This window comes from Hipposideros armiger, unplaced genomic scaffold (assembly GCF_001890085.2).
Source record: "Hipposideros armiger isolate ML-2016 unplaced genomic scaffold, ASM189008v1 scaffold_280, whole genome shotgun sequence".
NCBI lineage: Eukaryota > Metazoa > Chordata > Mammalia > Chiroptera > Hipposideridae > Hipposideros > Hipposideros armiger.
In genome coordinates, this window is record NW_017731630.1 from 580,757 (window position 1) to 603,306 (window position 22,550).

The 22,550-nt window shown below is 60.7% G+C and overlaps 3 protein-coding genes across 3 annotated transcripts in view; 2 read left to right on the forward strand and 1 right to left on the reverse strand.

The window, feature by feature from the left end:
- The first annotated feature begins 1,204 nt into the window (after positions 1–1,204).
- Positions 1,205–5,354, forward strand: LOC109390822 (uncharacterized). The gene is made up of 4 exons (XM_019657772.1): positions 1,205–1,434; positions 2,094–2,198; positions 4,653–4,788; positions 4,963–5,354. The coding sequence occupies exons 1-4, from the start codon at positions 1,357–1,359 to the stop codon at positions 5,352–5,354; spliced, it is 711 nt and encodes a 236-aa protein (XP_019513317.1). The 5' UTR covers positions 1,205–1,356.
- A 3,968-nt stretch (positions 5,355–9,322) lies between these two features.
- On the forward strand, positions 9,323–13,904 carry LOC109390854 (maestro heat-like repeat family member 5). Its single transcript, XM_019657825.1, has 9 exons — positions 9,323–9,469; positions 9,674–9,785; positions 10,021–10,164; positions 10,691–10,867; positions 12,013–12,168; positions 12,789–12,911; positions 13,246–13,348; positions 13,566–13,640; positions 13,791–13,904. The coding sequence occupies exons 2-9, from the start codon at positions 9,678–9,680 to the stop codon at positions 13,889–13,891; spliced, it is 987 nt and encodes a 328-aa protein (XP_019513370.1). The 5' UTR covers positions 9,323–9,469; positions 9,674–9,677; the 3' UTR covers positions 13,892–13,904.
- A 5,772-nt stretch (positions 13,905–19,676) lies between these two features.
- ADGRB1 (adhesion G protein-coupled receptor B1) overlaps positions 19,677–22,550 on the reverse strand; it is a 62,554-nt gene continuing 59,680 nt past the window's right edge. Inside the window, exons 28-31 of the mRNA XM_019657773.1 lie at positions 22,389–22,550; positions 21,286–21,321; positions 20,979–21,083; positions 19,677–20,470 (exon numbers count right to left, since the gene is read on the reverse strand). The exon at positions 22,389–22,550 is cut by the window's right edge and continues 599 nt beyond it. Coding sequence (XP_019513318.1) covers positions 20,273–20,470; positions 20,979–21,083; positions 21,286–21,321; positions 22,389–22,550 — 501 coding nt within the window. The 3' untranslated portion in view covers positions 19,677–20,272. The remainder of the gene's footprint in view (positions 20,471–20,978; positions 21,084–21,285; positions 21,322–22,388) is intronic.

Sequence of the window (22,550 nt, forward strand, 5' to 3'; positions counted from 1 at the left end):
CTATCGCAAATGGCAGAATTTCATCTTTTCTTATGGCTGAGTAATATTCTATTCTATATATATATATGTATATATATATATGTATGTATCTCACACCCTCTTTATCCAATCATATATCGAAGGACACTTAGGTTTTTTCCATGTCTTGGCCACTGTGAATAATGCTGCAGTGAACATCGGAGTACATATGGTACATCTTTACGGAATGAATGTTTTCAAATTTTTCAGGTAGACACCCAGAAGAGGGATTGTGGGGTCATACGGTAATTCTACTCTTAATTTTTTGAGAAAGCGCCTTACTGCTTCCCAGCTTACGTTCCCACCAGCAGTGTACGAGGGCTCCTTTCCCTCTGCAACCTCTCCAACACTTGTTACCACTTGTCTTGTTGAGAACAGCCATTCTAGCAGGTGTGAGGTGGCTAGACATTTGTCTCTATGCTTATTAGATTTTTACAGTGTGTTCTTGCTTCTCTCCAATGGGACTGGGATCTTCTCACGGTCAGGAGCAGGCTTATTTCCTACTCTACACCTCCCCACAGGTGGGATGCATCGTATGTGCTCAACAAATATTCATTGAAGGAGAGAGTGAATTTGTGGCTAGTGAATCATCATTAAAAGGATGCCATTTGTATTCGCTGTCCTCATTTGCATTTAAGGCATATATGTCTCCTCTGAACTTGAGAAATCTCTGATCTTTAGGTGGCCGAGGGGGCAGGTTATTACACTATTATGCAGAGGAGCAACTGAGATCCGTTCACTTAAGCAGTATTTATTAGGTGCATGCCACACTCACTCCCACAATCCGCAGCATCATATAATGTTAATGTATTTACTTATTCATTCAACAATCATCGAGCAACTCCTAGTGCCAAGTGCTGGGCTGGTCTGCCATCCACCTCCACGGCAAGTATGGGGCAGCAGGTCTGTGAGTGGCTTTCAGCCAGAGTTCTGAATATCTATGCCAAAAAATGTTCCTAGGAAGAACCAAAAGGGTGAAGAGGAAAGAGAATAGGACTAACCCTTGAGGGGCGGAGGTGCTTAAGGCAAACAAAGGACATGAGCAGCAGAAGCAACCTGTGGGATGCTGGAGTGATGGGAGGGACTCTGAGGGGAGCTGTCCAAGGAGCCTGTTCTCCTCCTCCTCCAGGGCTCATCAGCCACCTAGGGCACGGGCTATTATCCACCTGGGGGCCTGCAGGGAGAGGTGGCCAAGCCCTCACCTGGGACAGTTCCCCAAGCACCTAGTAAGGACTGGACAAGGGTGTTGGCCAGGGAGGGCCACAGGGCTGGCAGGCCAGCCCTAGGCCACATGCCACCAGGAAGCCATCTGCCCGGTAGGTGCTGTACGAGAAGTCCATGCAGGCCCTCGACCTGCTCCTCCAGACCTTCGTCTCCGAGAACAAGAGCATGGATGAGGTCTGCTTCCTCTTGCAGGTGAAGATTGGGGGCAGCATGGGGTGTAGAACCAAGGGCTCCCGGTGCCCACCCCAGCCCTGGCCTCAGATTCTTCAGGGTCCACTCAGGGTGGGTCCTAGGCTGGCAGGTTTGCCCTACACCCTGACCCAAGTGCCCGGGGGCTGTCACCTCTTGTAAGGATGGTGGTGGGTGTTTGAGAAGAGTCAAAGACCCTGTGAAGGGCCGGGTGGCCCATTGACCTTATCTTCAAGTGCCCCTGGGGACAGGAACAGTCTCAGGAATGGTCTGAGGGTTCTCACACAGCCCGGGGATGCGCTCCTTCAAACACCCTGTCTTCTCTCTGATCCACCAGCCCCCCCAACTGTCACAGCCCTGAGGCTACTGAGGCAAACCCAGACCTCCACCAGACACTCCTCACCTCCAGAGCTCCCACAGCCCAGGGCTTTCCTGAGCATTCTGGAGTCTGTCACGTGGCCCCAGATCCAGGCTCTCCCGAGGGAGCTGGGCTGATGGACAGGCAGAGGAGGGTGAAACGTCTGGTGGAACAGGACCAACTATAGCCACCCCTCCCATTATCCAAGCCCAAGCAGCTGTGCCCTGGGCCAGGTCTGAGCTGGGGGGCGAGGGTGGGCCCGTGGGGTAGCCCAGTTTCCCAGGCTGTCTTCTCTCCATCCCAGCACACAGAACCCTGGCTGAAGTCGGATAAGAGCCATGAGCGCAAGCGGGTGGTGCAGTCCATCTTCCTGCTCCTGAAGTACTTGCTGGACTGTATGATACTCACTGTGAGTCTTCTGACAGCCCCCCATCTGCAGGAGGGTGGCCAGGCAGGCCCAAGCAAAGGGAGGGCAGGGAGCCCCCATGATGCTCTGCCTTGGTGTGGGGCTCACCTCCTAGCGGCCCTCAGATTGTGCAGTCAGTATTCACTGAGCATCTGGACCGGTAGGCATGGCTCTGGAGACAAGACACAAGCCCTGTCTTCATGGCAACCTTGCCTGTGAGCAAGGCTTGAAGGAAGGCAGGGAGAAAAGCCAGGAGCAAAGTGCTCAGCTGAGGCCCAGAGGTGGTCACCACGTATGCAGAGGATCCAGAGCAGCCAAAATAACTTTGGCAAAGGACTGAGTGGGGGACTGCTACTGCTGGATTTCAGGACTTCGTGGGAACCAAGGCCACGTGGCGGAGTAAAAATCGACCAAGAGATTGACTGAAAAAAAAAGAGGGGGCCCAAAACTAGGACTCCGCTTGTACAGTCGATTGATTTTCAACAAAGGCATCAAAGCTATTGAATGGAGAAAGAAAAGTACTTTCCACAAAAGTGCTGAAACAAGCAGAGGCCCAAATGGGGGAAAAAACAAACAAACCTCAACCCCGATCTCACAAACACCGCAAAAGTCATTCAGGATGAATCATAGAATGAAACGTCAAGTTTCTAGGAGAAAACAGAATTTTTCTACAAACTTGGGATAGGCAAAGATTTCCTAGACAGAGTGTAGAGGGCAGTGACTGTAAATAAAAATATGGGTAAAACAGACTTCACCAAACTTGGAAACTTCTGTACATCACAAGACACTACTGAGGAACTCAAGCGTCAAGATGCGGACAGGAGAAAATATCTGTGGTACGTATGTCTATACCAAACGACGTGCGTCCAGAAGGATACGAGGATTTCTACAATGCGCTCAAAAGCCAAGCAGCCCCGTTTTAAAACAGGCAGAAGTTAAGCAGACATTCTACAAAGTGCATGAAAACAAATGGGCTCATCAGAATCTGTCACAAGGTAATGCAAATTAAAGCCACAAGAGGACATCACCGCTTGCCATTGGAAAGCTAAAATGAAAAGGACTGACCATACCAAGTGCGGACAGGGATGTGGAGCCACTACTGGTGCAAGTGAAGAACAGTAAAGCCACTTGGGACAACTTTCAGCAGTTCTTACCAAGTGAACCCCTGCCAGTCCTGGAACCATGCTAAGAGTTCCACTCTTAGTATTTACTCAAAAGAAATGAAAATATATATCCATAAAAAATAGTCTCAGGGCCGGCCGAGTGGCTCAGTTGGTTAAGAGCTCGCTCAAGAGTTTGAGCTCTGAACAACAGCGGTTCGAGTCCAGCCCGAGCTGAGCAGCCGCTGAGCTGCCAACAGGTAGCAGGATGGCTCAGCTAAAAAAAAAAAAAAAAAATTAGTCTCGATGTGCCCTAACAACAACAACCCCCCCACCCCCTGAGCTCCCAAAGGATCAGTTAACTGCCTGTCAGAACAAAATTCAATAGAACACTCACAATGTCCAGCAAACACTAAAAACATATTTGATGCAGGGAAGAAGCAGGAACAGTGACCCACGATTAGAAGCAAACCTAGTCAACAGAAGCAGACCCAGGAATGACAGAGATGATGGAATGAGGAAACAAAACATTAAGACAGCTATTATGAATACGTTCAAGAATTTAAAGGAAAATATGAACACAAAGAATAGATAAGGAGTATCAATAAATGGTAACTATAAAAAAGAGCCAAATGGAAATTTTAGAAATTACAAAATACACTTTCTGAAATGAAAAATTCACCGTATTGGTTTAACAGAAGATTGAACACTGCAGAAGAAAGTATCAGTGAACTTGAAGACAGGATGAACTTTCAACAGAACCTATTGAAATGGACGCTTATAGAGAAAAAAGAGAGGCTAGAGGAAAACTAAAGCCTCCGTGACTGGTGGAACACTGTCAGGTGTAACCGGAGTCCCAGCAGGAGAAGTGAGAGGACAGAAAGATACCATTGAAGGTGTAATAGATGAGACTTTTCAAACTTGATAAAAAATATAAACCCGTAGCTCCAAGAATACCAATGAATCCCCAAGCAGGATAAATACAAAGAAAACCACACTAAAGCATATCACAATCAAATTGCTGAAAAACGATAAATGGAAAAAAATCTTAAAGCAGCCAGAATAAGCAAACACATACATACATGCATGCATACAGGGAGATAATAGGAATGCCAGTAACTTTTCATCAGCACTGGTGCAATGCCACCTTTTATAGACAAGGAAGCTGGAGTCAGGGAAGTGAAGGGCTGTCCTAGCGCTGGAAAGACAGACAGATTCTTCTCAGATGCTGAGCTGGTGCCTTGCCCACAAGACACCGAGCAGAGGAATGGATTGAGAGAGTTGGCAAGTTGGGAGGGACAGTGGAAGGGACACCAAAAAGCTATGCTTGGCTTTGCTCACTGCCCACCCTCCCCAGGAAGAGGCCACGCCGTCTGTGCTGGGCCACCAGCTCGGCCTGCTGCTGCTGCTGTGTCGAGACGAGGATGAGGTCACCTGGAGCCATTCCTACCAGTGTGTGTACCTCCTCCTCCAGCTTCCAGTCCAGCAGAAGGGTGAGCCGTGAGGGGGCGGGGGGAGGAGAGGCTGGCGGGGGCCGGGGCCCACTCCCTCCTGTGGAACCGGCCAGGCTCCTGGGCTTCTCGGGCCTCCCTTGTGGTCTGGAGAGGAGGGTGTCACCCCGCAGGCTTCAGCAGGTCAGGTCCTCCTGACTGAGTGCCCCACAACAGGGAACACGGAGGAGTTCATGCGTTTGAACGAAATGAAGAATTTTGAAGCAAAGGCCCGCAGATATTCAGAGACGAAGTCCCACCATTTGGTGAAGGTGGGGCCTGTCAGAGCTGGGGGCCATGAGGGGCTGACAGCTGGCCAGGTGCTCCCTCAGAACCTCCAAACTGCCCATGAGCATGGGATCTGTGTTCCACCCACCTCCCCTGACCATTTTACAGATGGGGCCAGCGGAGGCCGCCCACAACCTGTGCAAGGGGGCAGGTCAGGCAGGGCCAGGACCCTGGTGCTCTTCCCAGGAAGTGGCATCTCCCGTCCCCTTACAATCCCGCTTGCCCCCACCCACCCGTCGCCTGGAGGTGTGGCTGGGCCCATCAGGAGCTGCAGGTTCTAAGGTCTCGTTGACACCTTCGGAACCGGTCTTCCCGTCTGGCCTCTCCTTTGTGGCTCCTCACTAGGTGACATTCCGTCTCGGTTTGTCGGGACTGTCCTGGTCTTCGCACTTCCCCTGTGCCCAGGCAAGCGGTCCGGCTGGCGTCCCACTCCTCTGTCCACTCGCCCCATGTGCTCTTGGGCTCAGCCCTCCCTCCTTGTTGGGCTGGGAGTTGAGGGTTTGGGTTCGAGTCCAAGCTCTGTGCCGAGCTGGCTGGGTGGCCTTGGATAGGTCAGCCAGACTTTCTGGGCCTCAGTTTCCCCATCTTCCAAGTCAGGGCCCCCGAGCCTGACATCCAGCCTGCTCTCAGGACGGGCCGCGTGGTAGGAGCGGTGACCCCTCTGTGCAAATGGGCACCCCCTGGGAATCCCTCCCAGGGAGGCCTGGGTTGAGAAGCCTGTTGGTAGGGCAGGTCCCCCAGAAACAGAGCCTGGGACAGGACTTCTGGTGTGGTTCTCAGGAGGAGGGAGTGAGGGAGCAGGACAGGACAGGGAGGCGCTGAGCAGGGGGCCGTCCCAGCCTGACCAGGGGGAGTGCTGCGGCTCGAACTGCACCAGGAGGTGGTCCCACCTTGAGGCTGGGGTTGGGCTTCTGTACCCCGAGTCAGGCGCTGCCTGTGGACTGCAGGCCGGGTGGCGGGGGTGCCTGCCCTGGGCAAGGCTGCTCACGTCCGTCGTCCCCAGAGCAATTCTCCAGAGAAGGGGCAGCCGTGAGCCTATAGCAGCCAGACTTCCAGCTGCCAGGTGATGGCCTGTGGCCTCCTAAGGCCAGCTGGCCAGGCACCAACAGCCTATCGGGAGCAGGGGGTCAAGCTGGGTCCTTCTTCGGTCCCTGCAAGGCTGTGTACCTGGTATTCGGTCCGTGTCTGGGTAAGAGCAGAGCCCCCAGCCCTCTCTCTAAGCCCACCTGCGGGAGAGCCCGGACGCCTGCTGGCCCTGTGGCCCCTCAGCGCAGCCCCTTTGGCACAGGCCTTGGACAAGAACCTGACCACGGCCCAGCACACGCAGTTTGTGCTCACGCTCCTCCTGCACGGGCTCCGCAGCCACAGCCACCCGCAGTGCGACCTCGCCTCTCGGCTCCTCCTCATGATCTCTGAGTACCACAGCATCAAGCGGGAGCAGGTGGGCGCCCGGGCCAGGCTGGCACAGCCCCTCTGCGCCAGCCACGCGCAGTGTGCCTCCTGCAGGCACCAGAGGATCTGTCAGGGAAGGCATGGGATGGGGGTTGCAGGACGGCCACCTGTCCAGGGCTGCCCGTGTGTGCGTGTGAGTGCACCGCACCCCTTCATGTAGACCTCCTGAGCCGAAGGAGGCAGTGGGTCCCAAGGGTGCTCCTGGCAGTTGGTAGCGGCCAGTCCTGCCTCCAGTTGCCTGGGGCAGCGTGGCCCTAACTGACAGCAGTGCTGAGCCTCGGCGAAGCCCCAGGGCCCCTGCTTTGCCCTGCTGTCCACCTGGACCCCCGGGTCCTGACTTGTTCAGCAGGAGAGAGAAATTGTCCCCCCACCCCAGGATTTGGTTGTCCCCAGCCCCAGGCTTGGTTACCCCCCCGACCCCGTGGGGCTGATTCCCATTTTCAGCACCTGTGAGGTGAGAGGCTGCTCCCACCTGCTGTCCCTATTGGGCCCTGGGTGTGTCTAGACGCCTCATCAGGCTGCACAGATGCCTGCGTGGAGGAGGTGGCAGGGCACAGGGACAGCAGCCGGAGGGGCTGCGCTGAGGCCCCTGCTGCCCGCCCCTCCCCGCACAGGTGGCTGAGATCTTGCAAGGCCTGTTCCAGGTGCTGCCCGGCGTCATCTTCAGCAATGTCCTGCAGACCATGATGAAGGTGGTGACAGTGGTGGGGACCCAGCACACCCAGGAGACAGTGGAGGTCATGCTGTCCCTGTGCCACCCCTCAGAGAGGTAGGTCACCTGCACACACGAACCAAAGTGAACACGTGGCCATCACCTGGGGTCTGCCCTCCTGGTCCACGGTCACTGCCTGGGCAGACACTGGTCCTGGAAAGGCTTCAGCACGACAGCACCCTTCGTAAACTCTAGAACTGGGCCAGTGGGGTCCCCGAAGGTGGGGTCCTGGGCTGAGGGGGCTGAGGCTGAGGCTCCAGCAGTCCCAGGAGGGGATTTTCTACACAGAAATGTCCCTCAGACTCAGAGAGCCCTAGACGCCAACCTGCAGAGGGGCTGGGTCGGAGGTCAGCTGGGTGACGCTAAGACACTAACCAGCCCCCAAACAACTCCTGCCTGCTGCCCTGAGCCCCAGGCACACACTGTCCCAGCTGCCCCTCTGGGCTAAGAGCCACTGGGCCCCAGCCAAGGTCTGCAACACAGAGCATGTTAGAAATGTCGTGTCAGATGACCAGCCCTGCTGAGTCAGGAGCACAGCCTAACCCGCCCCAGTGGTGTGTGGGCGCTGCTAAGTCTGAGAGGCGCGAGGGACCACGGCGTCTCCCTCTGGGAGCACCTCAGGGACCATCACCTGCCTGGGGGCCACAGGGCGTTCTCAGGGATCCAGGTCTGGGAGCACCTCTCAGGCTGCCCCAGGGGTGAGCCCTGCTGGGGTGCGAGCCCACTTTCTCGGCCTTGGCGCGTGCCTTGCCACCTAGTTTCCTGCACCCAGACACATTAGAGAGAAAGAGTGCCGATCTTTTTTGATTTGAGGGAAGGGTTATAAGGGTGAGGAGACAGGCTGGGGAAGGAGAGGGGTTTGCTAGGGGCCACACAGAAAGGGTGCACGCGGGAGCGAGCGCCTAGGCCTGGGGAAGTTGGCCTGTGCTCAGGGCTTCAAGCAGGGGCCCTGGCCCCGCTGGGCAGCAGAACGCAGCCTCCTGGACTCCCCACCCCCATGGAGAGGCGCACGCTTCCTGAGGGCCCTGGTCGCCCACAGGCCATCCTGCTGTCCAGGGGTTGTGTCCTGCCTGCCCCTCTGCCCACTGTGGCCGGCCCGCTGGTGGGACTGGACTCCCTGCCTCCCCAGGCAGGTCGCACCCCTGTGGAAGGCCCTGGCCGCCAAGGACCTGCTGGTCCGCAAGGTCATCACCCTGCTCTACATGAGATTGAAGGTGCGGCCACCCAAGGAGCTCCTCAGACTCTCGGAGCAGGCGCAGATGACTACTCTGCTGGTGAGCAGCACCTCGCCTGCCCGGACCCCTCCCTGACCTGCCGCAACTGCCTCGTCATCCAAAGGCCCCATGGGACACCAGGGTCACCTGGCTGGGGGGCTCGCCATGAGGAGCCGCGGGCTCTTGGTGCTGAGTCCCAGGGTGGGGCCAGAGCCCCTGGGACTCTCCGGGCCCAGCCCGGCGTAGGCAGCGGGGCCTGGGGACAGTTCCTGTGCTCTCTGGCACCAGGCCCCATGCGAGGACCAAGGGTGGTGCCCGTCGGGGCCCTGCTCTGTCGCCCACTGCAGGCCCTGGACACGATTTACGAGCTCCTCTACATGCGGGAGTATAAGGCCATCATGCGCTGGGCCTTCGCGGGGACCCTCCTGGGCCTGCTCACGCAGCTCTACTACCTGTTTGAGGTGGGCATGGTCGAGGGCATCACAGACTACCAGGAGGACACCCTAGAGATGAAACCACTCGGCCCCTGCAGGTGACATGCGTGACTGGCCTTGGCACCCAGCCCCCTCTCCCTGGTTCCTCCCACGTATCCGCAGAACGCCTGGTGGGCACCCGGCCCTGGGCTAGGTGCTGGGGACCCGGAGGGGAGCGAGGGGCTTGTGGGTGAGGGTGGAGAGCAGGGGGCAGGGCAGCCTACAGTTGTCAGGGCTTAGGATCCTGAGTCGGGGGGGGGGAGCTTGAAGGTGACAGCTTGTCCAGACCCAGATGGGAGAGTGGGGAGTGTGGAGGGGGCGGGGAGAGCCAGTGCCACCTTACACTCCAGGTGGAGAGCTGAGCCCCTCCTGACTCAGCTCCTCTGAACACCCCCACTTGCCTCTAGGACATGCCTGGAGGCCCTGAAGGGCCTCTTCTGGACCACCAACTACTGGGAGGTGTTCGCCTGCCTCAAGCTGCAGAAGGCCTGGGAACTCTTTGAACACCTGGAAACCTACACAGAGGGGGTGACCCTCTTGGCCAGGTAAGCACCAAGCCTGGAAAGGGCCTGACCCCAGACTGCACCCCTGATGGGGCCCCCTCCTGCACCCCGTATTGGGACCGTGCACTTCAGATGCAGTTGCCTGAGCCATCTCCCTGAGCGCACGAGGTCTGTGGGGCGAAGGGGGTCGCCCTAGCCAAGGATGGAGCCTGCATTGCTCCCGTGTCTGCCTCTTCTGTCTGACAGAGCCATGGCCCAGCATGACTGTGAGGTCCAGGCCGTCTTGGGGCAGGCGGTCATCCTCCTGACGAGCTCCGAGGAACGAGACAACATCGTGGCCGTCCTCCTCGTCACGGAGGTCAGCCCCTCGTCTCGCCGCCCCAGCGCCCTCTGGCCCTTAGGAAGAAGGCTGGAGAATTGGGCTTCCAGTCTACCCTCCAGTATAAATCTATCCTAACTGGTGCCTTCCATGTCAGACCTACTTGCTGTCTGGAAGTGCTTCCTGACGTCTCACCCCACTATCTCATGCTGTGCTATAGTCTGATTTTCCTTGGTAGCCGAAATGGTGGTCTGACTATACCGGCCCTGCTCAGTTTCTCAACAGTCATGATCTCACCCAGTACATGTCTCGGAAATCCATGGACAACTGCCTGAGCCTGAGCCTGAAAAACCCCAACCAGCTGGTGCGGGCCATGAGCCTGAAGGGCCTCAGAAGTATCCGGATGCACCCTAAGAAGGTGACAGGAGGGGATGCCCACCTCCATCCCAGGCAGACTTCTGGGAGGGAGAGGCATTTGAAAAGAGCCTCCACGACAGGTGGAGTTAGAAGGGGTGGATGGGGAAGTGAGGCCTGGGGCAGGAGAGGGTCAAAGTGTTTGGGGGACCCTGCTGTATTGCACAGGCCTGGGGATTCTAGGATTTCGGAGCTGGAGGGAGCTCTGAGGTCAGCGACTTTGGCCTCTTTTGCAGGCGGAAGTCCCTTACCTGACAGCACACCTGCCAGGTGGTCTGGTTCATGCTCAACCCACGATGTGGAAGACTCAGACCTCGCTGGTTGGGGGTGTCCTTCCTCCTTCCCTGGGCCTCCCAGTACATGTCTGTGCCCCGCAATGCGGGCTGAGGGCGGGGACGGAGGTCCTCTGTTGAGCGTGAAGGGGCGGCAGCAGGTGGGCAGGAGAGGGGGCGGAGAAGGCGCAGGTGGAGCTTCGGAAGGGCATTTCGGAGGAAGCGAGGCAGCTGCGGGATGGCTGCGTCTCCACGCAGGTGGGCCTGCTCCAGAACTGGCTGAACAGGCTGCTGGACAGCTTTCTGACGCCTGAGCCCCAGGACCTCATGGGCCTGATGAAGATCGTGGGTGACATCCTGTGCCACCTGGGCGTGCAGGGCGTCGGTGCTTTCAGCCTCCAGATAGCCCAGAACCTGCGGCCGCTGTTTGATGATGTGAGACTCCGCGTTTGCGCAACTCCTCACCCCCACCTCCACCCCCGGGCTTATGGGTAATGTCCGCTGGCCGGTGGAGGAGCCCTGAGAGAACCTGGCCCTGGGGAAGAGAGGGTCCTCCAGGCGGTCACGGAAGTAACCATTCCCAAGCCACACACACGCCTCACCCAGAGGACACCGGCCGTGGTGGTAGCTGGGGTTGACAGGGGAGGGCAGCAGCCGTCGGTCTCCAGAAAGACCCTTGGGGCAGCCCATGGAGAACAGGTGGGGTAGCTGGCAGCCCGGGCGGGCTAAGTGATTTCAGGTGTTCTGAGTAAATCAGGAGCGGTCAGGGTGGTGAGGCTTAAGCCAAGGCAGGCAGACAAGCGGCAGGTGAACCTCAGGGGTTGACGGCACATGGGGAGTGGAGAGGAGGACAGGGAGGTTTGGGGGTGAGCCCCGTAGGGGTGTGGCAGCTGGGAGATTGATGCCCTGGTTCCTGGGGGTGAGGAAGAGGGAGTGGAGCCAGGTGGGGGCCAGATGGTGCTGCCCTTGGTGAAGGGGTCCTGGAGACGCCTGGTGCTGCTGCGTTAGGCTGAGGAGGGGGTGCTGGAGCAGCAGGCCCGCCAGACTCAGTCCTCACCACCACCCCGGGACAAGCACCCTGCTGTTGGCCACTTTTTTACAAAAGGTGAAACTGAGTCATACACTGAAGGAGCCTTGCCCAGGGTCACAGAGCTAGGAAGTGTCAGATCTGGCACCAGAGTCTGTGCTCTAACCTCCATGCTGGCCTGCCTGGGAGTTGGAAGTGTGACTGCTGTCAGCCTGGGGTTCCCACAGAAATTGCAGAGGAGGGAGGCCAGGCAGAGGAGGCCAACCTCGGAGGAGGTGGTGAACGGAACGGGGACAGCCAGGACAGCAGGCAGCCCCAGCTGGTGTGACAGGCTGGGGTGTCAGGCGGACAGCAGTGTCAGTGGGGGAGGGGGGTGAAGTCTGCTGGCCCTGAGCTGGGGATGGGTGGATGTGAGGGCGAATACTGGCCACTGCAGGTCCCTGGGCCAGAGAGGAAGGGGAGAGATGGGAGGGTGCCTGACACGGCGGCTGCGCTGGGGCTGGGGGCTCCCGCCTGCTGCTTGCCTGAGGGGAGGCCTGTCCGTCTCCACCAGGACCGGGAAGACGTGCGTGGAGGGGCCATCTTCCTGTACGGAAATGTCATCTACAGTGGCGGCAGGAGGTATCAGCCGGCGCTCAGGAAGCACGCCTTCTGGTCTCTGGTGCCGCTGCTCTTCCACCTGGCTGACTCCTGCCCTGCCGTGGTCACGGTGAGTGTCCCGGCCATGCCTCTGGCCGGACAGCGTGCTCCGGAGCGCCCCAGGCTGGCCTGGACGCGGGATGGGAAGGACCCACCTGCCTGCGGGTCTGTCGGGCGGCTCAGGAGGACTCAGCCCCGGTAAGTGGAGAGCAGGGCGAGGCTGCCATGCTGGAGAGGCCACGTGGCCTTGCCGGGGAACGTGCTGAGGGAGAGCAGGAGAGGACCATCCAGGATGGCGGTTCCCTCTGCCCCACCTGTCTCCAGGTTCACCCCTACCTTACCCAGTGAGCCTCCCCTGGCTTCAGAGAACCCCGCACATCAGCCTTGGGAACCTGGCATTTGGGTCTGGGGTGCATACCATGCCTGCTCCCTGGCGCCCGCCCCCAGGGAGAGGCGCAGTGTGTAAGTCCCACAAAGGTTATGGGGCGGCCCTGTTGCTACCAGCCATTTCACAGGCCCCAAGGCTTCTTAGGTCGTGTGTTTGGGAGGCACCTCTGATCTGCTGGAATACCCTGTCCAGGTGCCCACTCCTGAGGACAGTCTTCCTGGAGGGCGTGGCAATGGGACAGGGCTGTTACCTCTCTCTCTCTCTCTCTCTCTCTCTCTCTCTCTCTCTCTCTCCACCTGCAGAAGACAAAGTTCACCTTCCTACGCTGTGCCATCTTGCTCAAGTGGGAGTTTCGGAAGGAACTGTTCAGCAGATTGGCATGGGGTCATGGCGTGGGTGCCGAGAGCGACATTTTTATGTACATGGTAAGATGCTGGCGCCCTCCCAGAGGAGGGGCAGGGAGGCCAGGGAGGTGGAGATGGGCTGTGTGCAGTCGGGGTCCTCTAGGAATCGGCTCACCCCCAGCGCCAGCCCCAGGTGGGGGTGGGATGATGTCGGGACCCCCTTGGCGACGTCTACCTTGGCCCTGTGCATGTCGACTGACTGCCCGCTCTGTGCCTCTGGGGGGAGGCGTGGTCTCAGCAATGGGCTCAGGCCTCCCAGCTGGGCCAGGTGGGAGACCACCCCACCATGTTCCTGGACTGGGGAGCCCTGCTTGGCAGCTGTCTCCACCCACCGCCATCTCTGCCCCCTCCCCAGGTGGAGAGCAACTTTACCAACCACCACCAGTTTTTCATGCAGGCCTTGATTTACCTGAGCAGCCCTCACAAAAACCTGAAGCTGACGGCCATGAAGTTCATCGGTAGGTGGTGGCCCAGTGGCCTTGCACTCCCAGCCCCGGTGCCCATCAAGCCCCCCCCACCCGCTCCCCCGTGCCCTGAGCAGCTGCATCAGACTGCTGAGCGCCAGGGCCCTGGGATCTGCTCCAGCAAGGGCAGTGGGCTGGGCCCAGGGTGGGCATGATTGGCCCCCTCAGCCAGGCCCTGGTCTCCTGCCACCCTCACCTTCCTGCTGCGCAGGGGGGATACTGCAGGACTACTTCGGCAGCCTCTGCTTCTCCTTAAAGACGGACGACGTGAAAACCCTCAGGAAACGTGAGCACAGTGCCCGGGCTGGGTCTTGTCTCTTCGCCTGGACCTCCCTTCCACACCCACACAGGCTGCCCGCCCCGGTCCCCAGCGCCCCTGCCCTGCCCGGCCCCGCTGGAGTGGCCGTGCAGTCAGACCCTTGGGTCTGTGCTGCAGAATTCGAGGTCCTCAAGCAGGAGCACGACTCTGTCAGCCGCAAGTTCTACCACAACCACTTGGACGACATCATCGAACTGTCCCAGAGCGTGACCCGCTGAGCCTCGGTGGCCGGCTCTGCTGGGGGTAGTTGTGTTGTGCAGTTCTCTCTAGTAAACGTGACGGAGTCCCCCTGGCCTCCTGGGCTCTCCCCGCCCCTCACTTACCCTCCCAGTGCCCCCTCCTCGGGAGGCCACCCGGGCCTGAAGGGCGGGCCTGAAGGATGTCTCCTTGGGCCAGCATGAGGCCCAAACTCTCCTGCTGGCACTAGGCCGGCCCAGAGACTCGGGGCTCATCCTTGATGAACCCTCCCCAAGCTTCCCCGGCCTTCCCAGACCCTGTGATGCCTCCTCCCCAGCACCTAGAATCTTCCCGCATGCCCGCCCTGGTCCAGGCCCCCCAGCCACCCCTTCTGCACCGTCCCTTCTCTGCTCCCGAGCCCCAGCAGAGCTTTCTAAATCCCAGCCCGTGCCTGGCGCTCCCTCAGACCATGTTTAAATCTGGCACGTGGCCCTGAGGCCCTCAGGGATCTGTCCTTGCTGCTCTCCCTGAGCTGGGCAGTGCCCGGGCCTTTCCAACGTGGACATCAGCCCCCACCCCAGGCCCTGCTGACGGCCCCTCACTGTGGCGCACAGCCCCCTTGCTCCGAGGGGCTGCTCTGCGGAGGGCGTTCCAGCATGTGCCAATCACTAAGTGTGAATCCAATGCAGGCGTGAAGACGAGGACGAGGCGTCATGGGCCCGCTTAGGGGAGAAGCACAGGTGCTCCCGACCACCATCCAGGGAGTGTGTGATGGGCCATGTCAGAGGCCCTGCAGCCACCCAGACTTGACCTCCAGCCGGGAGGGGCGGGGAGCCTTGTGGAGAAGGGCACGCAGGAGCCCAGCCTGTAGGCACCACCAGGGCATGGGTCCAGAGGGGCTGGGAGGGGCAGAAGGTGCCAGCTGAGCAAGGAGAGAGGCCTGACTGACTGACACCTAGGGGTCCAAGAGGGCGGATGTGGGAGGGCCCGCTGGAGGGCAGGGGGGCTGGGCTGGGGAGCTGCAAATGCCCGCCTGGGGGCAGGACCCGAGTCTGCTGGTGACACAGGGCCGGTGTGGGTGTTGGGCAGGAGAGGAACCTGTGCCGTCCTCCAGGGCCTTTCCCTGCAGGTGGAGGGCTGCAGCCCTTCACCCAGCATGCTCTGGGGGGCCGCCTTCCCGCCTCGGTCCCCCCAGCTGTCAGGAGAGCAGGCCCATGTGCATGCCAGGTGGCCCTTGTCCTGAGGGGTACCGAACCCTCAGGCCAGCGCCTGCTCAGAGCCAGGGGTGGGGCAGGGCTGGGATTCAGAGGTCTCTAGGGCTGGCCAAACAGCAGTCCAGGCCCCAGCTATGTGACCTCGGCCACACCTCCCTCCTGGAGACCTGCTGGTGACTTAGGATGAGCTGGAGCCCTCTCTGGGCCCCAGAACTACCTGCCTCCCCCCAGGGGTGGGGCCTGAGAGTAGAGTCTCCCTCCTCTGGTCAGCAGGTAGGCCTCCCGAAGGCACCCTGCTTGCATCGTCCTCCTGTGCTCCAGCTGGGCACTCACCCACCAGGCAGCCCACCTGGATGCCCAGCCGTCCACGCCACTCACCTCCAGCCTCAGCCCAGGCCCCTCCCCCAGGAATCTCTCGGGGTCCCGTCGGCAGGCTGTCGCCCTCCTCTCCTCCAGTGAAGCAGCGCCCCCAGAACCACTCCATTCTCCCTCTTGCCTGTCCTGCCCTCCTCTGTCCAACAGTCTGTCAGCTGCTTCCCCTCCGGGGGATGGGGGTCTCTGAGCCTGCAAAGGGTCCGGGGGGGGGGATCAGGAAGGACATGAGGGGACAGGGTCCCGGAGGTCACAGGCAGCTGAGCTGTCCTGGAACCCCTGCTTCCAGGCCACCTCCACCCACCATCTGCCTCCCCAGGAACTCCCGGTGATGGAGAAGGAGGAGGGAGCGGATGGGGGTGCTGCCTCCTGCCTCCCGACCCCCCTCCCCTGGCAGGGCCCATATGGTGTTCCCAGAGAGCCATATTGAGCCCAGCAACACCTCCTCTGCTTTCCCGGATGGCTGGGATCCGCCCTCGCCCTGCGGCTGGCCCCCTGTCCCCAGCTGCGGTCCCACTTGCTGGGAGGCCAGGCTTGGGGTGCTGGGAGAGGGCGCGCAGGAAGCCCACCCTACCCTCCTGGGGAGGCCCTGCCTTCGTGTCCCCTGGGATTTGGGGAGGGGTCTGAATTTGTCCTAAGATGCCACACGTTAATGCAAGTTTCTAGACTAGTAAATCTTGAGTCTCATAATCCTGAACTCTGGGACCTTGGTGCTCTTTGTTCAGGACCTGCTGTCCCCAGGTGGGCCCTCGGCACCCAGCCTGAGCCTGACCCCCCCCACGTTCTTCACCACACCTGCCCCAGGCCAACGGCCCTCTCGGGGAGGACGTAGCACCCGCCAGGGGGGAAGGTTCTGGGGCACCCAGCCGGGAGGCTGACGCGAGCTAGCAAGGACGGCTTCCTCCCAAGCACCCACTTCCGGCTCTGCCAAGGCCTTATATGGAGGTGATTCCGCTCACGTGGAGCAGTGACTGGCACATTCACCAGCTATTCACAGACGCCCCTCCCCTCGTGGTTATTTTTAGGGCCTGAAAAAATACTCCGGGAGCCCACTGCTCCCCATGCCTGGAGAGTCACAGACTGCGGGGCTGGAAGGGCTCTCAGTCACCCAGTGCTGCTCTGACAGGGAAACAGGCCCAGAGGGGAGGGCTTTGACCGAGGTCAAGGCCTGCTGCCTCCAGCCAACCCTGCTGCCGCGGAGCGGGGTCCAGCGGCCGTAATCAGTTATCCTCATGCCAGGGTCTGGCTCACCTTTGGGCCCTTCCGGCTGCTCTGAGCAGACCCAGCCTGGGGCGTAGGGATGCCCCGGTGGGCAGTGGTGTACCAGGTGGGGACGTGTACGAGGGTGTCTTCCAGGGGCCAGAAACACCACCGCCATCTCAGAAGGATCTGCAGGGAGGGGACTGCGGAATCCCTCACTCCGCAGAGGGTCCAAGTCCTCCCTGGGCCACATAGGCAGTAGGTGGCAGATCAGGGATGTAGGTGGGGGCCTCTGTGACCCCCCCCCTCTGACCAGTGAGCTCCAGGTCTGGTGGCAGCTCCAGGCCGGGCCTTGGCGCCCTCCTCCGTCAACGTGACCACCACCATCCTCAGCCCCACACTTCTTAGGACATGGTGGTGCTGCTGACGGCAGGTAAAGGGTGGCAGAGGAGGTGGTCCTAGCTTCACTGGTCACAGGTGGCCAAGGAGCATGGCACGTGTACAAAGATGCCAAGACAATTAAGGGCACACAAGGTCCAGGACGACCTCTGGTGGTCTGGCTCGTTCTGGCCAGAGTGGCTTCTGGTGGAGCGAAGGGCAGATGGAGAAGCCACGGCTGCCCTTGGGTAACCTACCCGTAAAGGGGAGGGTCCAGGAATGAGAGCCAGGAGCGCCGCGTTCAGACTCACGATCTGCGGGACACTGGCAGCATCACCTAGCCACCCTGAACTCTGTCTCCATGGCCACAGCTAGCATCAGTCCAGAGCAGTGCCCAGCACAGGGCTCACCACGAGCAGGTGACAGAGGGCCCGAGGGTACTGACAAGTCGTGGGACTGTCCCTGGCAGGATTCTGGCACTGATAGCCAGGGAGGGGACAGCAATTTATGTACCTAGTGACTGTGCTGGGTGGTCAGGGGGCATTGAACAGCTGTGACCATGGATGAGGCTCAGGCAGGACAAAGGACGAGGCCGCTTCCGGAGAGACACAGACTTTTTGGCAGAAAGGACTAGGATGGAGAGGAAACCAGAGTCTGGTCACAGGCCAACCCTGACCCTGGGCACACGCTGCCGCTGACCCTGGGCACACGCTGCCCCTGACCCTGGGCACACGCTGCCACTGACACCAGTGGTTTACACTGTTTGAGTCATTCCACTTGCATGCAGAGAGTGGGGCTTGGGTCCATCTTGTTTGTGTTGGGTCCGTTTTATTTTTCAGTTTTCCTGTTGCATGTGGTGCTGGTTGTGGGCAGGACAGGGGAGGTCAAGGAGCTGGCAAGACCCTGCCTTGGTCACCCGACAAGGACAGTGGTGAACCCCTGTAGAAGCCCAGCCTTCCAGACCCTGGCCCCGTGCTCTGAGCTGCCTTCACCAGGCGTGCAGCTGGATGCGCAGAACCTTTCTCCACCTGGACCTCCTGTTCCCAGGGGCCCGCCAGCTTCCATCTGCAACAGCCGAAGGGGGGGGGAAGCCAGTACAGGCCACAGCCCTCATCGGGACTCTCTGGGCTTGGAAAGCGAGCACAGTGTGTGTGTGTGAGATTTCACTGAACATGCGGGCAGGGCCACATGAAATGTGCATACGCATTGCATTTCGGTTCAGACGACTGTATAACAAGCCTCAGTTGGAGTCAGGATTTGCGGCCAAATCTCACCAAGAATTTTGGCTTTTTGAAGTGCTCAGATGGTGGCTGGTTCTTGAGCGCCTTCTGATGGCCCTGGAGGGCTTTGCACTGCCTCCTCTCAGCTGCTGTGTGGCCACACTTCCCTCCCTCTCTGTTGTCCGCTCATATAGAGGGTCACTCACGGTCACTCAGCCCCTCCCAGCCATGCACAGTCATCCTCGGTCACTTGGGATCCCCTGGGGTCACTGCGGTCACTCGCGCAGGAGGCAGCACCCACCGAGCCCCTTCCCCATCCCATCTTCGCCTGCTAGTGAAGACTCTGGGGAGGGGGGCGGGCGCAGACACAGCCATACCAGCCAGGTTCCCACAAGCTGAGCCCCCAAAGGGGAGCAACAAGACATGGGCAATGCCAGGGAGCCTCCTTGCTTGCAGCTTGGCTTCATTGTTTTCATTTTGAATGACACGGTGGGGGGCCATTATCTCGGGCCCTGGGGCCTCTGTCCACTGCCTCTGGGGGCTCATTGAGGTCCCCTAGCTTCCTGAGGCCCGGGGACTCCCGAGGTGGGGAGTACAGCCCCGGGGAGGGGGCCTCCCAGCCTAGCAGCTCCAGCAGGCTCCTTGCAGCGGCTAAGGCTGCCCCCTGCTGGAAGCCTGGAGAAGAGCAGACCCCAGATTTCCTTGGGCGGCTCATGTTCAGAAAATGGGCAGGGACCGTGGGCAGTGAACTGAGGTGGGAAGGGGTAAGGACCCGGCGGGATGGAGAAGGGGACCCAGCACGTACCCCACAACCAGATGTAGGGCGGCAGCTCTGGGTGTGGTCACATTTGTCCCTCACACCTGACCCCTTGACAATAGGGACCACTCTGGAACGGGACCCCAAGTCCAGCCTGCCCTGGTCCTGCCCCAGGACTGAGGGGTGATGCGGAAGCGGGCAGGAGGTCTGCTGGAGACCAATGGGCTGACCAAGGCCAGCCAGGAGGGGGCGTCCCGGGGCCCTGAGGCACCCTCGCCCCCTCTCTCTCCTCCACCCTGAATTCCCTTTATTGTCACAGACTGTTCTTTAAAAGCACCATGTGTCCCTCCTGCAATGACTCAAGGCCCAGGGAAGTCAAACCCCTGCACCCGTGGGTCTCAAAAGTCTGAGGAAGGGAGGGGGAGCAGGGGCCCCAGCAGGTTCCCTCACGGCTCCCCTAGGAGACGAGCCACTGCCTGGGGCCACATGACTGCTGGCCTGGGGGCCACGGCCCACACGGGGGTGGGGTGGGAGGAGAGGCCCTAACTAACACCCAAGCAGGGCATAGGACAGGGTGACGCTGAGGTGCCCGCCGGGTCTCCCCAACCCTGACAAGGTGGAGGGACCAAGGTTGGTCAGCGGGCCCGGCCTTCGTGCTGCCCAGAGGAAGGCGACACAGAGAGGATGTGGGTTTTTAACTCTTTTTATTGAAGAAAAGAAAAAGAGAGAAAAAATAGATTGCCCACAGCTGCTTCGTCCCGGAGTGGGCGTCTAGTCCTGCCCCTGGGGGCAGCGCAGGTGAGAGGGCTGTGCCTGGGTCTGGGGAGGGGCCCCCAGGCCCTGGAAGGATTTAGGGGGCTGGCTGCTTCCCAAGGGGTGGGGGTGTCTAAAAAACGGTGCCAGGCTGGCCAGGCCCAGCAGGCTGGTCCTGTGTTGCAGCGGCTCAGGCGGGCATCCGGGGGTGCTGGCCGCACCCCGCCTGGCCATGGTCCGCAGCCGCCCGCCTGACCGCTGGGGCTGGGGCTGGGTCTGAGGAGGGCAGAGTCTGAGGCACCTTCTGGCCTCTGGAGCCCTGTGCCACTGGGGCCACCATCACCTCCTGTCCCGTCTGGCTCTGGTCCCAGCACTGCGAGCCTCTGCCTGGCTGCTGTCCGAGTGCCCTGAGGCCGGGGCGTGGGCCTGGCCCGCCGCCCGAGAGCGTGTCTGTGCCCGTCCTGCAGCAGGAGCGGGCAGACCAGCATCCCTCCTCCGTGGCCCAGCGCGTGGCCGCTGCCCACCTGCTCAGACCTCGGTCTGGAGGTCGATGATGTCCTGGCCCACCAGGGGGATGGTGGCACCCGACTTCTCCCACTCCACGCTCCGCAGCTCTAGTGGGGACGGCGGCAGCGGCTCCAGCTCCTTCTTCACCCACGCGGGTGTCCCGTGGGCTTTCCGGAGGCTCTCCCAGGGCCGCTTGTTGGGCGTCTGCTGCTTTTCTGGCTGCTGGCAGCGGGCGGTGGGTGGGGTGGGAGCCAAGATGGAGAGACAGAGCAAGAGCAGATGGGCGGGGGAGAACAGGATGCAGACGTGAGTCAGAACACTGAGGAGGGGACCAGAAAGGTGCAGGGCGAGGGCAAGAGGCCCTGGCACCCCCAGACTGCACAAGGGCTGCGGTCCCCACCACTGGGTCAGGGTCTGGGGGAGGCTTGCAGGGAAGGGCAGCTGGAGGCCGCTGCCTGCTCAGCACCCCTTGTTTGGCTGTTCCCTTCTCTGAGAAGCTGCCCTGGCCCCAGTGCACTGCCTACCCCGCAGACCCGCCCACCTGCCCAGCCCCTCCAGCGTCTAGGCCAGCCCTCGGGAAAGGCTGAAGGAATGAATGGAGTCGGAGGCAACCTTACCTAAGGGCTCTCCCCAAGCCCACCACACCTTGGTGCCCGTGGTCCCACCCCCCACCTCAGCCCCGCCCACCACCCCGAGGCCCCGCCCCGAGCCCCAGTGCTCCCCAGACCTTGATCTCGGGTCCCAGCACCTCCTTGTCCTTCTCCGCGTGCTGCAACTTCCGGTTCAGGTCCTGGAACATGTCCTGGTGCCGCTTCCGCGTGTGCATGATTTTCTGCAGGGGGGAGGGGCCGCGAGTCCTGAGCCCGGACGGGGCTGCCCGGCCCTGCCCTCCACCCACGCGTGGGCTGACTCCAGGAAACGTGGTCTCCCAGGTCAGGGCCAGGTCCTCCTCCCCAACCCCTGCCGGACCAGCCTGAGCTGCCAGGCCTGGGCTCAGGGCGCACCTGGCCCCAGGTGTTTGGAGGAGGACCCACCTCAAAGTCCAGTTCCGCATACCGCGATTTCCGCCGCTGTGGGGAGAAGGGGTTTCTGTGCATGTGTAACCAGTTCCCTGAAGCCTCCCAGACCACCAGTCCTGGCCTCTCCTTGCCTGAGGATGGGGTGTCAGGGGCCCGCTCACCCCACGCCGGCCCTCGATCTGGACCACACCTCTGGTTGCACTATGGGTCTCAGTGCCCAGGCCCCTCATAGGCCTCCAGGGCCGAGACGGGAGTTGGGGGTGGCCAGCCTGGGGGTTCTGGGGGAGCGAGTGGGCAGACAGGCTGGCGGGCAAGTCAGGACAGGCCCCTCCTCCCTGGACAGTCTGAGTGAGGCTCGTCTACAGGTCCAGAGCTGGACTGAGCCTGTTCACCTTCTGTCCCGGCGTAAAGGGGCCGGCCTGCCCCCAGGGCCGTCTCCCACCTCGAGTGCAGTCCCAGAGCTGGGCAAGGGTGTCTGGCTCAGCCGGCCCAGGACACACTCCCGGGGACAAGACCTCGACGTAGGGCTATGACACATCTGGGGACCACAGAGAGCTGGGTCCTCGGGAGCATGAGGCCCCCGGGGTGCTGGCCCTGCTGCCCCCCACCCCTCTAGACTCCAAGCCCGGGTCCTACAGGCTGACAGAGTCTTGGGGGTCAACTCTAGGTTTCAGGTTGGTCTAAGGAGGGGCTTGCCGTGGTGACCGCCCAACCGCAGAAGGGGACAGGCCCAAGCAAGATTCAAGTTCAGCTCAGTGGGTCCAGGCTGTGGGCCCTTGAGCCCCTTGCAACGGGTGAGACGACCACGTTGGGGGGCCATCTGACGAGAGGCCAATCCAGCCAGCACGCTCCCTGTCATGAGGGTCCAGTAAGGCTGAGGGGTGTGGCTGGAGAACAGACAGATGCTGTTCCCTTTGTGTAAGAGCGAGGACACCGTGGTCGTAAGCCAGGCCACGCCACTCGCCAGCACAGGCCCGCGTCTCCCTTCTTACTGATGGGACTGTCCCAGCAGGGTGAGCCAGGAGGCTGGCCTCCCCGACACTGGCTGCCAGCCCCAACCTCAGGCTCCTTTGCTGGCTGGGGCCCCCCACCACCCTGAACTCCTGGGCAGCCCTCACCTCCAGGGAGCTCACGGACAAGGTGGACACGTTCTCGTTCTTGGTCCCGGCCCCCATGCTGGGCCCCGGGTGGGCCGTGGGCTCCCCAGGCTCCCCCAGGCTGGGGGGCACAGGCTCCAGTGTGGGTGGCGGGGGCAGAGGCTGCTGGGGAGGTGGGGGTGG

What these genes read in the sequence shown, in the direction of transcription:
- LOC109390822 (XM_019657772.1), top strand. Translation starts at nt 1,357, where the DNA reads ATGCAGGCCCTCGACCTGCTCCTCCAGACCTTCGTCTCCGAGAACAAG. An exon ending in AGGTCTGCTTCCTCTTGCAG is followed by an intron (nt 1,435 to 2,093) that starts GTGAAGATTGGG and finishes TCTCCATCCCAG; the next exon opens with CACACAGAACCCTGGCTGAA. An exon ending in GCTTCCAGTCCAGCAGAAGG is followed by an intron (nt 4,789 to 4,962) that starts GTGAGCCGTGAG and finishes GCCCCACAACAG; the next exon opens with GGAACACGGAGGAGTTCATG.
- LOC109390854 (XM_019657825.1), top strand. Translation starts at nt 9,678, where the DNA reads ATGGCCCAGCATGACTGTGAGGTCCAGGCCGTCTTGGGGCAGGCGGTC. An exon ending in TCCGGATGCACCCTAAGAAG is followed by an intron (nt 10,165 to 10,690) that starts GTGACAGGAGGG and finishes GTCTCCACGCAG; the next exon opens with GTGGGCCTGCTCCAGAACTG. An exon ending in CCTGCCCTGCCGTGGTCACG is followed by an intron (nt 12,169 to 12,788) that starts GTGAGTGTCCCG and finishes CTCCACCTGCAG; the next exon opens with AAGACAAAGTTCACCTTCCT.